The 13,505-nt window shown below is 42.6% G+C and overlaps 2 protein-coding genes across 8 annotated transcripts; one reads left to right on the forward strand and one right to left on the reverse strand.

The window, feature by feature from the left end:
- Window positions 1–326: 326 nt before the first annotated feature.
- tmub2 (transmembrane and ubiquitin-like domain containing 2) lies at window positions 327–4,214 on the forward strand. Its single transcript, NM_001141788.1, is given in 3 exon segments — window positions 327–445; window positions 1,876–2,453; window positions 2,705–4,214. Coding segments are annotated over 2 exon segments (933 nt in total). The 5' UTR covers window positions 327–445; window positions 1,876–1,890; the 3' UTR covers window positions 3,075–4,214.
- atxn7l3a (ataxin 7 like 3a) lies at window positions 4,072–13,179 on the reverse strand. 7 transcript variants are annotated; one of them, XM_014203261.2, is made up of 14 exons: window positions 12,879–13,175; window positions 12,418–12,497; window positions 12,204–12,315; window positions 11,942–12,074; window positions 11,666–11,837; window positions 11,443–11,543; window positions 11,294–11,352; window positions 10,696–10,741; window positions 8,439–8,476; window positions 8,282–8,350; window positions 8,100–8,143; window positions 6,663–6,734; window positions 6,163–6,299; window positions 4,072–6,071 (listed from the first exon to the last, which is right to left on the reverse strand). In XM_014203261.2, exons 3-14 carry the CDS (start codon window positions 12,252–12,254, stop codon window positions 5,872–5,874), a joined length of 1,122 nt encoding a protein of 373 aa, XP_014058736.1. In that variant the 5' UTR covers window positions 12,255–12,315; window positions 12,418–12,497; window positions 12,879–13,175; the 3' UTR covers window positions 4,072–5,871. The 7 variants fall into 7 exon arrangements, with proteins under 7 accessions (XP_014058736.1, XP_014058738.1, XP_014058739.1 ...); XM_014203263.2 differs by having other exon boundaries at window positions 11,330–11,352; window positions 12,879–13,171; XM_014203264.2 differs by lacking the exon at window positions 6,663–6,734 and having other exon boundaries at window positions 12,879–13,179.
- Window positions 13,180–13,505: the final 326 nt, after the last annotated feature.

Consider the following 13,505-nt stretch of genomic DNA (forward strand, 5'->3'; position numbering starts at 1 on the left):
GTATGAATTGTATTTGTATGGACGATTGGTAGGAATGAAAAGACATCTCAGAATGTATTGACAACAACTCAGACTGTATGACTCTCAACTACTTCCCAGGCTGCTTCATCTGCACAGGTGAAAGCAACCACACACTACAGACAGGTACACTATTGCTTTCATTTGTACTCTATTTTCAGCACATGAAGGAGAGAGAATACGAGGAGAGGAAACTTTTTAGTATTTTAGATTCATACCAGTATTTGTTTCCTTGCTTGTGCCCGTTTGCGTGCCAGCTACACAAGAGTTGGACGTCCCAAGGATCCCTGAAAGCACTAACCGACCTACGCGCTGGTGGCGTAACGTCATCTGTGTTTATGTGGCCCTCTACTCCAGTTTTATTATCGGGGCTGTGGCTAAATTAGCATGGTAGCATGTCGTCAAACATGATTTGACTACATAGCAGGTAAGCGCACCTTTTATATTCAAATGCGCATATAACTGGTGTGTGCATTTAATAAGAACATCGATAGAAAGCATTTTGACAATGTAGTGAAAGTTAGCAAACGAAGGTCGTCCCTGTTGCTATTACTAGCTAGCTAGCTAACTTAATACCTAGCTAGTTAACCTCCAATATGTCTTCTAACGTTAGCATAAACATTGAAAAACATTTTTCTTCTGTATCTAGCTTCTCCAGCGGATGCACAATGTAGTAGTAAACACATTAGTGACGTGTTTTAACTGGGTTGACATTAGTTAGATGGGTAGCTACGGTTAGATAGCTAACTTTTGTGACAACATTTCCAGGCCATCACTTACGAAACTATAGACGGTTGCTTTGAAGTAGCACTTAATCTCTGTCCCTGACAGTTGTAATACAGGTCTCTGTCCCTGACAGTTGTAATACAGGTCTCTGTCCCTGACAGTTGTAATACAGGTCTCTGTCCCTGACATATGTAATACAGGTCTCTGTCCCTGACAGTTATAATACAGGTCTCTGTCTCTGACAGTTGTAATACAGGTCTCTGTCCCTGACCGTTGTAATACAGGTCTCTGTCCCTGACATATGTAATACAGGTCTCTGTCCCTGACAGTTGTAATACAGGTCTCTGTCTCTGACAGTTGTAATACAGGTCTCTGTCCCTGACATATGTAATACAGGTCTCTGTCCCTGACAGTTGTAATACAGGTCTCTGTCTCTGACAGTTGTAATACAGGTCTCTGTCCCTGACATATGTAATACAGGTCTCTGTCCCTGACATATGTAATACAGGTCTCTGTCCCTGACAGTTGTAATACAGGTCTCTGTCCCTGACAGTTGTAATACAGGTCTCTGTCCCTGACAGTTGTAATACAGGTCTCTGTCTCTGACAGTTGTAATACAGGTCTCTGTCCTGACATATGTAATACAGGTCTCTGTCCCTGACAGTTGTAATACAGGTCTCTGTCCCTGACAGTTGTAATACAGGTCTCTGTCCCTGACAGTTGTAATACAGGTCTCTGTCTCTGACAGTTGTAATACAGGTCTCTGTCCCTGACAGTTGTAATACAGGTCTCTGTCTCTGACCGTTGTAATACAGGTCTCTGTCCCTGACAGTTGTAATACAGGTCTCTGTCTCTGACAGTTGTAATACAGGTCTCTGTCCCTGACAGTTGTAATACAGGTCTCTGTCCCTGACAGATGTAATACAGGTCTCTGTCCCTGACAGTTGTAATACAGGTCTCTGTCCCTGACAGTTGTAATACAGGTCTCTGTCCCTGACATATGTAATACAGGTCTCTGTCCCTGACATATGTAATACAGGTCTCTGTCCCTGACAGTTGTAATACAGGTCATAGGCTTTCTACTCATATGTATCTATGCACTATTTTCACTTCTCTTTTGCTATACCACAGACACTAAGGACAGAGATGGCGGTGTGTGCACTGACAATGGATGGGATGGGAGGCGAGGTGGCTGCAGTAAGCGGTGTGTTACTCCTGGTCTTGGCCTTGGTCCTGGCTTGGCTCTCCACGCAAGTGGAAGATCGGGGAGACCACATCCTGAGCACCATACTTACAGTCGGGGCCCACGCCTCTCTAATCGGGCTGGGGGCCCATGACAGTTACAGTGGAGGGCCACCCAGTGCAGACACCCCAGAGCAGCAAACACCTCCACCCTCCCAGGAGAACAAGCCAGAGGAGGGGGAGCCTGGGTCTGAGAGGGAAGATGGTGAGGGAACAGGAGAGGGGACTGCAGGGGCTGGAGTGGACCTGCTGTTGAATATCCAGGGGAAGAAACCTCAGACATACCAGCCTGATGATGATGATGATGAAGATGATGAGGAAGAGGATGACTATGAGGAAGAAGAGAAGGTTCAGAAGCTGAGCCCAGTGGTCTCCTGCACCAGCATCACGGTTCGTTTGAAGTTCCTGAATGACACAGAAGAGGTGGCAGTCCTGAGTCCCCAGGATACAGTGGGTCTACTGAAGAGGTTAGTATTGTAATGAAACAGCAGGGTGCAGGTCTCGAACCCTCGACCTTCTAGCCCGAAGTCCAGCGCACTATCGACTGCCGTAAAAGCATGCTCGTGTGGCAGTCAATTTCCGTGCTTATAAACCCAGGGTCATTACAGTATTATATGGCAGCTCTCATTATACATTTTCTGTGTTTAACCTTTTTTGATTTATTGAACATGCATATCTTTCCCATACAGTCTTAGAGACATTTCTTTCTCCTCTCTAGTAAGTACTTCTCGGGGCGGGAGCGTCAGATCAAGTTGATCTACCAGGGCCAGCTGCTTCAGGATCCCAAACGGACTCTGCTCTCCCTCAACATCTCTCACAACAGTGTGATCCACTGCCACGTGTCCCAGGTGCTGCGGGAGGCCAGCCCAGAGGAGGCAGCTCGCTCTGGGGCTAGTGGGGGAATCAGGGCTGCAGGCCTGGCTCTGAGCACCAGCAGCCTGGTGGTGCCTGTGTTTGTGGTGATGTTAGCCGTGGTCTGGTACTTCCGCATCAACTACCGTCAGTTCTTCACCGCCCCTGCTACCATCTCCCTGGTGGGAGTCACTGTGTTCTTCAGCTTCCTCATCTTTGGAATGCACAGCCGGTGAGCGGGAGAGGAGGCAGGATGGAAGGTCCCTCATCTGGGCAGGAGAATGAGAAGGAATAACAACTGTGTCAGGAGGATGAATGGAGTCAGGGGGCCTCTGCCTCAGACACCATAGAGCTCAACTGGAATCCTTAGAGTGGGTGTGTTTGTGCATGCACCAGCAAATAGCATAATGTGAGATTGATTGTATGTGCAGAGATTCAAGTTATCTGGAATGTGTGTTTGTTAGTATGAAGCAGAGATAATACTGAGCTGTAATTTTGCTTCTCAGAAAAACATTGAGTGGGCCCAGCTCCTGTTGGTCCTTATAGGGCAGAACCATCAGCATCACACCCAGGACCACAGGCTGCTTGGTCCACTGTGTCAGCAATATCTTCTGGCCAGTTTGGCTTCACATAGCCTGTTCGTCATTATATACATGTTAACGTTCCAGAAATGTTTTGTCTTTTTGTAGTACGTGTTTGAACGAGCAATTCATTTCCTCATTTGCAACGGAAACAAAATTAAGATTATACAACTAAAGACTTGACTCTAGAGCAACTTTGAAACCACTTGCCATGTATGGAGTGCTGGTTATATTTCTACTTTCTTTCCAGTTCTTTGGGAATGAGCTTTCACCTTAGTTATTGTGGACTGTAACAACTGCCTTATTGCAAGGCAAAACAGTTTAAGGATTTTTGTTGCTTGAATTACTCTACGTTAATATCTTTTATTTTAAACCATATAAGTTAATGCATGAAAATAAGCAACATGTTTGGTTTAGAAAATACTGTAAATATGTATTTACTGTACATAGAATGAATGGGATAAAACCACATCGGACACATCAGGATTTCTGTTGGGGAATGTGACACAGATGACAGGGAAAATCTCTTTATCCCGATTGTTTTCCTCTGGCTTCAGTGCTGTGATTCAGATTTAAAGACATTCAAACCAATCAGTCCCTGTGTAAAGAGGGAGTATGTCTGATATTGGACAAAATGACAGAACGCAAGAAATCTGAATGGCACTTGATTTTACTCAGACAAAGAAACTTCTGTACACATGGGGAACTGGGATATAAAGAGAACCTAGCTGTGCATCACATTAAAATACAATTGACATATTTGCACATGCGCACACACACACGTGCATGAAAAAAGTTGTTTTTGTTTTGTGAAGACACTTTTTCTATTGCGTCATTTGTCCACACTCATATTGTTCAGAGACACACTGATACACACAAATAAACAGTTACGCAGCATTAGTAATACAGGCCATTCTTTACCCTGTCCGTAAAGAGGGACAAATGAAATCAGCCATACCCAAAATAGGTGTTTTTTCACGTGAAGGTTGATTCTTTTAGTGCACATTAAAGTGATGTCATACTTAATCACTGGCTGAATGTTCTAAATGAAAACTCAGGGTATATAAGATTCTCCCTAGCAAGTAGTCTGGTGGGCCTCTCAAACAGGAATGAATAACAATATCAAACTTAACTCATTAGCTAGAGTAAAACTGAAAAGGGCAAGAATAACAGTCTGAAATATCCCATGCAACAGCCATTGCACTTCTGTTGCAAGTGGCGGCAGATTTGAATTCCTACAAGCGCATAGACACTGCACGTAAGCAGAGACAGACTTTGCAAGTCAAGTGATGCAGATTGACCTAGAGTATTATTGAGAAAAAAGCAGGTTGACTCCACTATAGCATTATTCAACAGGAAGCAATGCGAGATCTACAACCTGTATAGAGTGATATTATGATTTGCAGCAGAAGCAGGTTGGAGAAAATTCAGACTGAGTATGAAACAGTAAAGATAGACAGGGAAGAAGCACTGTTTAGCATGAAGCTGTGTATGTATACAAGATCCAATTAAATCATGATTCTTTTACATAGTTCATACCACATGTATCGGTATACAAAAACGCACGGGCTCACTCCATGATACATGTCAACATCTGCATTTACTGAGTGCAGACATTAAATACAGATTCTCACTTGACACAGTCAATGTAAACCAAAAAAGTTAAATATTCAAAATTATACATATACTGACTCAACCACAATGGCACATTCAGAGATGCATAGTAATCTGAAAACAAATGAAATCACACACACAGGCCCACAACATGGAAAACAGTCAACTTTACACAACAAACATTCATACACACATGCACCCACACATACACCACTGTGCAATACAATGCTAGTACGGATAAAGCCACCATCAAGTACCCCAATACTGGTGAAACAACAAGATGACACTGGCATCCCCCACCACAATAACAAAGCTGTAGTCGTAAGGTGATGCAATTAGTCCACAAGTCCCCTCCTAAACAGAGACAGAGTCAAAAAGAAAGCAATGTTTGTTTTCAGGAGAAAACAGATCAGAGTGCAAAAAAGCGGAGTGTGATTGGTCCATGTCTGAAGCCTAAAATCACTGATTAACAAAAACATAATTAAAGTGAATAATCTATGACCCATGTTTCTTTATAACTGGAATTGCAAAATATTGTCTTCAACAACAAACAAATAAGAATGGCGTTCAAATGAAGGGGTGCTGTGTCCAGTTATGAATAAAGAGAAGTTACAACCCCTGGGCTAATCAGGGCTGATATTAATGTGTGTGTGAGTGGATGTGAGTTAATGGGTTATCATCTTTGCCACTGAGAGGACACAGGTATCTGTACCTCTGTTAGGTATGAGACCATGACTTGACAGGCTGGGGAGCTGGATGAGTGGATGAAGCATGGTTCAGAATTCCATGTCACCATCCAGTCACCTTCTGCGGGGGGGGGGGGCAGACTGGGACTACCCTAGTTTAGGTTGTCATAGATACTGGGGGCAGGGGGAACAGGAAGCTTGGGCTTCTTCTTTCTGTTGGATAGGCCTACTAGACTACTCTGGGAGCTGCTGCCGCCTCCACTCCCACTGCCGCCCCCTCCTCCTGTGCTGTTTAGGCCAAGAGACGTCTTCTTCTTCTTCTTGGGCTTCTTAGAGTCTGAGTTGTTGGTGCCTGGGAGAGAGATCGGGAGTGGGGGATGAGATGAGACCGACTTCCACTGTAATGAACGTACAGAATGTGGATCTGAATTCGGTTCTCTTACTGGCTTTGGAGGAGGCTGAATCGGAGGGGGAGATGTCTGAGGATCCGTCCCACTGTAGGCGACTCATGAGAACCTGTCCATCTGAGGCGTCGTAGCAGTCACTCTCCACCATTGTGTCTGCATCGGGCAGAGACGACCTGACAGAGACAACAGCCGCTCAGATCAGACCAGCCACTGAGACAGCAGCAGTACACATGGTGGAGCCATTCAATCTGCCATACAGCACACCTACTGTAGTACACATCCAGGCCATACAGTTGGCCCCATGAGTGCTCATACAGTAGCAAACTAACATAGTCCACCCACAATGATAAGGCCTGTCCATCTAACTGGCACAAAACATCCACAATAAATACATAGTCATTCAATACAACTCCTCAAGCAAACACCTGTACATTTAGGGACACCACAGGTACCAATCAAGATCGAATATATCAGTTCTAGGAATAAACCAGTCAGAACCAATGGAGGTCTGAGGGGCGGGGGAGGGGCACACTCACGCGGACGGCCCCAGGAGGAACACCCTGACGGCCCTCCTCTGTTCGTCCGTGTGCTGGGGGCACCGCTGGGACCTGGCAGGGACACAACGTGGCATTACAAACACCTGAGAAACATCTGCCCACAATGCACAGTGGCCCCGCCTACCCAGGGCCACGGCAGAGACAAGAGTGGGAGACAGAAAGACACTGCCAGTGACCAATCAGATGATGGGTCAGGTGTCAGAGTTTGGAGGTTAGAGATTGTTTGCTCACTGACAGTGTCCAGTTAGTCTCTCACCACGTAAAGCAGGCAGTGTCCAATCAGGGTCTTACATAGTCCAATTGGAAAATATCTGTTGTTTAGTCCAATCAAATATGAATTGTTTCACTAATTTTACACAATTTGGTATTATACTGAACAAAAATATAAACGCAACATGCAACAACTTTAAAGGTTTTACTGCGTTACAGTTCATAGAAGGAAATCAGGCCCTAATCTATGGATTTCACATGACTGGGCAGGGGCGCAGCCATGGGTGGGCATACTGTAGGTCCACCCACTGGGGAGCCAGAATGAGTTTTTCCCCCCAAAAAGGGGCTTTATTACAGACAGAAATACTTTTTATTACCCCCCCCCCTCCCCCCCTCAGATTATCCCGCAGGTGAAGAAGCCGGGTGGTCTGCGGTTGTGAGGCCGGTTGGATGTACTGCCAAATTCTCCAAAATGACGTTGGGAGGTAGCTTAACATTTAAGATATTTTATTTCAGCTCATGAAAAATGGGACAAACACTTTACAAGTTTAGTTTATATTTTTTGTTCAGTATACATTTTTTTTTAAAAGAAAATTAGCCAATAACCAACCCCAATCATCTAAATACTGTTAGAAAGGAAATGGAAAATAATTGAGAATCATATAGAGTTGCCACTTGTGTACCCCAAAAATCAGTCCCAACTACACATGATCACAACACACCAATGAAACTGATCATGTTAAAGGTCTCACAGAAACAACATGCAGAACAGTAACCATGAGTGTCTGTTGGCAGCCTCCATAATGGAGTTGGGCCACAGGTTTACCACTTGTCCGGAACACACGTCATTCAAGTCACAGAAGACCTTCCTTACTAGCTAGTTTAACAAACACCTCTGAGAACCTGGTAAGGTCCATACTAAGGGGCAGGCTGAGGGATGGACACAGGACGTCCTGACATTGACATCAAACTTCCAGGAAGATGTCTGTCTGGCACAGTACAACCCTGAATGGCTCATCATGATCATAATCAGCAACTTTGACTCAAGCTAACATCTAGTGCCAGCGCTTGAGAAACAAAAAGTATTAATGAGTTTGTGTGATAAAGGTATGCGTGTGCACTCCGTGTAGCTGATAGGACGTTAGGTGGAAATGACAAGACTATTAGAGGTGCATGTGCTGTGTCTGCGTGCAGAGTAAATCCTACCTGGTGCACATCTTCTTGGTGTGCTCCGAGATCACTCCACATTGCTGCAGACAGGGGGCAGTGTAGTTAGAGACAAGCCAGTCATACACACTGCTGATAAATGTCTTGAGATTTTAGATATGATCTGATATACAGTTAGACTTGTGGATGGATGGTAGAATGGATAAATGAAAATGACTCACTGTTGTCAACAGAGACCTCAGTTCGTCAGGGCCTAAAGTTTCGTAATTGATGCCAGTGTTATAGTTGTACTGCAGTGAGGGAGAGAGAACGATAACAGACATCAACACACTAATAGATATGTAGGTGTGAACCATCAGAAAAATGGATTCTGGTTACCTTGTATGGATCTGCATTGACACTATTACTAAGCTCCCCTGAAAAAGAGAACAGCATATGATCTATCAGTCTACTTGCCACTGACTCCCAAAGACACAGATGATGCACACAACCACCACCAACCATGAAATACAGCAGTGATTACATTTTGTGCAAAATCCACAATATTACATGTCACAAAAAATTGATTCCTATGTCTGAGAAAACATACGTAAAATGTACAATTTATGACAGGATGAAGCAAAGGTCTCTAGCTATTGACCAGTGAGTTAAGAGAACATGATTATTATGTACGTGCTACAATAGCAAGCATATTTATGCATAAGCATAAGGCAAAATATATTTTAATCAATCTGTGATTGAAATTGAGCAGCACTTTAAGGGCCAAAGCCACAAATGACAGGTCGATCAAACTGGTGTGGATTGAGTTCAGGTCATTTATTACATAGGAACATCCTTGATGCTCCATAGAAGCTAGCAGCACCGTTTCATTTCAGTTCCATTTAAAGAAACATGGACAATCAGGAAATCAAGAATCAATGAAGACATGATACAAAACAAAAATAAATGCAAACAAAAGCATGAATATGTCAAGTAGATAATGGATAGGATAATGCACAAGAGGACTTGAGTCACCTGAGAAACTAAGAGAAAAGCAGCTGGTCTGCTTTAGAGACATGACTGTAGTCTATCATTACTGGGACCAGACTATCATCGGACATGATTTTTTCACTCAAGTGTCGAACTAGTTAAACAATATATAACACAATACAGAAAATAAATTGATACATTACATACAAAGAACTGAAAACTGGAGGCTGAACTGTGGTTTATTGCACACAATTGTCAGCTTCCTGTATGTCATTCTAAGCTCATTAGCTTTGCACCATGATCCATGTCAAATTAAAATCATCAAGCAAACAGGAGATTGTGGAGCACGAAGAGTCGGCTTTTGCCTTATATCTAAATTGCTTATCCTGATCTTCAATGCTGCTTCTGATCCTTTTCATACTGTACTACATCAGTATTCTGCTAACATTGTGCATTTGACCTGGATTTAAGCAGCAGACTCCTTCAATGGCCATCTATCGTGAAGAATCCAGAAGGCCACATTAACATTCTCAATAGAGGATTTTGGAGACACCCTGGGTCTCTGCTAAGGTTAATTTCCTTAGGAACGAAAGTTCAAACTCCAGGCACTCTTTTCCTGATATACTATCCCTAAAACGTCAGGGTTCTTTCCCAGATCCTTCTCGGGTTGACCTTTGACCCTACATTGACGTGGGTGAGGGCATTATAGAGCTGGCCCGGCAGTAATCAGCCCCTTCCGATCACTGAGGAAATGCATCATCTCTCAACAGCACGCATGGAGCTTCCTGATCTGCAACAAGGCTTTGGACCCAGCAATGCTGAAACGACCAGAGTGTAAAACATCCCCAACCATTCAACCAACTACTCTAAAACTTTCACGCACACAAACACACAAAGTAGGGGCATAAATTGGGTGTATTCAGGAGTGGGCTCTATGTTCGACTTCACCTACACACTTCCATTTCAAGGCTACAGAGAGTTTGGACTCTAGAACATTCCCACATTCTAACTCCCGACAAACAAAACACAATGAGACCATACACATATAATATTCTGTATATCAGAATGCATTATATAAATAGAAATGTATGCAATGCAGTATGAATATCAGTGTGAATTTCAGTAAAATAAATGCTGATTGAGAACTGATATTGACAAATAACATTTAAAAGAGGCAATCTGCAGTTGCTACATCCATTTTAGGATTTATAAATTAATGATATGTACCCATTGATTCTTGAAGAATAAAACTGTCATACTCCATCAGAACTTGTTGTACTCCAATGTTTGTTAACAAAACACTATACAGCCTCAAAACTATAACTTTGATATCGCGATGGTGAGTCCTTGTATCCATAGCTCTTTCTATTAATTTGAGTGGTAAAATATTTCTAGCACAATCCCTCAGCCTTTTACCGAATAAGGGGCGAGGACGATGCCTTGTTATTGTTTTAACTGCTGATTGCCACTAAGATTAAAAAAGAAAAATTGCCATTCTAATCATGTGTTTCAATTGGAAAATATTTACATTCCAGATGGGAAATGCATTATGCAGTCAGGATTCAGGGAATGTAAATGACACACAGCTTCTAGTTTGTCACTTCATCTGCATCTTACATGGGTTGTCACTTCATCTGCATCTTACAAGAGGTAACGTTATACTCACCATTTTTATGCTTTACAGATTTTGATCTTCTGGGTGAATTTGGATTCTAAGGAAATAATACACAAAAAGAGAAGAACTGTCAATTTAGATACACACTGATCTAGATTAACATATCACAAACAACTAGCGAAGCATGCAACAGGAAAAGTGAAGCACACACCCCTTGATCCAATTGAATTTGTAAAAAAAAATTTGAAAATGTTCATCCTTGCCATGCTTGCAAGCAGAAAGTAGGGCTGGGACAATATCAGTATGGCAAAAAAAATTCCATGGGAAAAATTTTAACACAAAGCAGAGCTAACTATTTGGTCCTTTAAAAAGCTGCCGTTTGTAAAATTTGCACTATAGCTTGTAAAATAAATAAATGTGACTGGATAGCAACTTAATGATGTTTGTTTCAAACATTGGGGCTGTTTTCCTAAAGAAGTTTCCTTGCCACGATAGTAACGCGATACTGGTATCATCCCGGCCCTAGCAGAAAGGACAGAGGGATACCAGAAATCCTTATTTTTTATCTATTGGCCCCCTTGCAATTACATGTGGACAAAAACACAACATACAAAACATGAATAAATATCTCCACAGCAACGAAACTTACCAAAGGTACATGTTGTTTCAAAGAATGTAAAAATACCTTATCTGACTTTCTCTTCTTAGCTGTAGAGGGAAAATAGAGGGGTGTAAGACAGGCATAGACGTGCTTGTTCAGCTAAAGTCACACAAAAAAATTCAGACAGGGATTCACACCTTTTTTTTCTGAGCCATACGACCAGTCATTGTCATTGACGTCATCATTGTCTTCCTGATCACTCTCCGATTTGTTGTTCATGTTGTTACTGCTTGCTATTCTGTAGACCAATATCAAGAAAATGATCAGAATTGCCCATTCACTTGAGGAATGTATTGGTTTGTTTTCTATGTCACATTGTAGTGTAGGGGGCACTGTCCATGTCCAGTGCCCCTTGCTGACCTGCGGTTGGCGATGCGGCTGCTGTTGCGCCCCATGCCCAGGCATTTCTCCAGATGAGGGGCAAAGCGGGACGCAGCAATGCTCCGGTTGCAGTTGGGACACACACACTCCTTGTTCTTCCACTGATTGTACACTTGCCCAAAAATGTCCACTCCTGGTTGGTCAACGATTTCTACGGAGCAAGGCAAGAACATACATTAAAGATAAAGTAACAAATTAAAAGGCAGAGAGATGAACCAGATAACCAGACCCAGGAGAAAGCACTCTGGTCCTAACCAAAGTCCTTCATGCTTTCTTGGTCCGTGTCATCCAGGAAGAAGTAGCCCTGTTTGACAGCACGGTGCACCTCGAAACACAGGCCCAAACAGGCGTCCTCCACCAGGTCCGAGTAGATGTCCTGAGCCAAGGCCTGTGGAGGGCAGCAAAAAACAAAGCAGAGTCACAAAGGAAAGGAAACTACATGAGCAACTTCCTGTTTTAAAGCAGGACAACTACCACCAAACATGATAGGATGGTAAAAGTGTAGTCCACTACTCACCTCTAGCTTGGTGTTGTCCAGGCCCGACAGAGACATATCCTCCATTTTCATTTGCAAAAGTTTACAGGCGAATCACTGCCTTCTACATGGCACAGCTATGGGGACAACAGAGCTGAAAACAGGAAATACACACATAAGTGATGAGACAAGAGATTATCCATTTGTTGGACAAAACCCAACAAAAGTCCCAGAGTGAGACTGAATCAACACTTACAAAGGAGCACCGACACTCAGTTGAGACCTCTTCTTCGCTAATAGTTGGCAGAGGTGACTGCCTGATATTGTTTTGGTTAGCTGTTGAAACAAATAAACAAATACATTTCACTGAATTTGTAAATTTGGTGTTGCGGCTACACAATACAAGACAGAACCAGAACAAAAACGAAAGTAAAGCCAGAACAGTTGTATTGTCTAGAGACTAGTGAGCATTAAGACAGCGCTAGCTAGCACGTAGTAGCTAGCCGTAACGTTCGATATTAGCTAGGATAGAACGCAGTAACAACTGATAGACAGCTAGTTAGAAAAACAAATATTTTCCTAATATCTGCTACCGATAGCAAAAACATAGCTAGCTAACAAATCAGCTCATTGCACATAATCTTACTAATACGGGTACGTACAATTATTTCAATTATTTCTTTACAGAGAATATCATACTGGTCAGCTCGCACTCACCATCAACGACCAATCTATGATGTAGCCGTTACAGTTTAGCTGGACATTGACAATAGATTACTTTGCTACGTTGTATCTAGCTAGGATGATACATGTTGTAGCAGTCAAAGGGAAATGATAAGAAAATGTAAAAAGAGGCTGCCATTTTCCTTCTTAACAGACCCCACTAAACGATCACCGAGGTTCTCCGTGCCGTTTTACTTGGCCTGGAGTAGGGGGGAAATGGCAGAGAAAGGAAATTAACTTCTAATCAACTCAAGTGCATACATTGAATTTATAATTGGATATGCAATAATTAAATAGAAAAAACCTCGGATGTCTGGATCCGCCCCCTCTCGCGAGTGGCCATTTGTGTTATTGACGGAAAGGGAAGAGGTGAAATAATCACGGTTATCGTTTATCGATTAGTTCTCATGAAACAACCAAATCATAGATTAGGGTATAGCTAGTTGTAAGTATCTGAAGAAATTCTCATTTATCCATTTATTTAGGACACTATTGTTTGGTCGGCATTTCGAACATATTATTTGAAGTGGTCCATTATCCATTTTCAGTAGGCAATTGTCTTCAACATCCATCACATAACACCTACAACCATTTGTAAAAAAATTATGACTGTAATATGTA

The sequence above is a fragment of the Salmo salar genome, chromosome ssa06 (assembly GCF_905237065.1).
Source record: "Salmo salar chromosome ssa06, Ssal_v3.1, whole genome shotgun sequence".
NCBI classification, from domain to species: domain Eukaryota; kingdom Metazoa; phylum Chordata; class Actinopteri; order Salmoniformes; family Salmonidae; genus Salmo; species Salmo salar.

Coding starts and splice junctions, on each gene's coding strand:
- atxn7l3a (XM_014203261.2), bottom strand. CDS start 12,254: ATGAAAATGGAGGATATGTCTCTGTCGGGCCTGGACAACACCAAGCTA. Junction 8,351..8,438: donor TCAATGCAGATCCATACAAG/GTAACCAGAATC, acceptor CCCTCACTGCAG/TACAACTATAACACTGGCAT. Junction 6,735..8,099: donor ACCAAGAAGATGTGCACCAG/GTAGGATTTACT, acceptor TGTCCCTGCCAG/GTCCCAGCGGTGCCCCCAGC.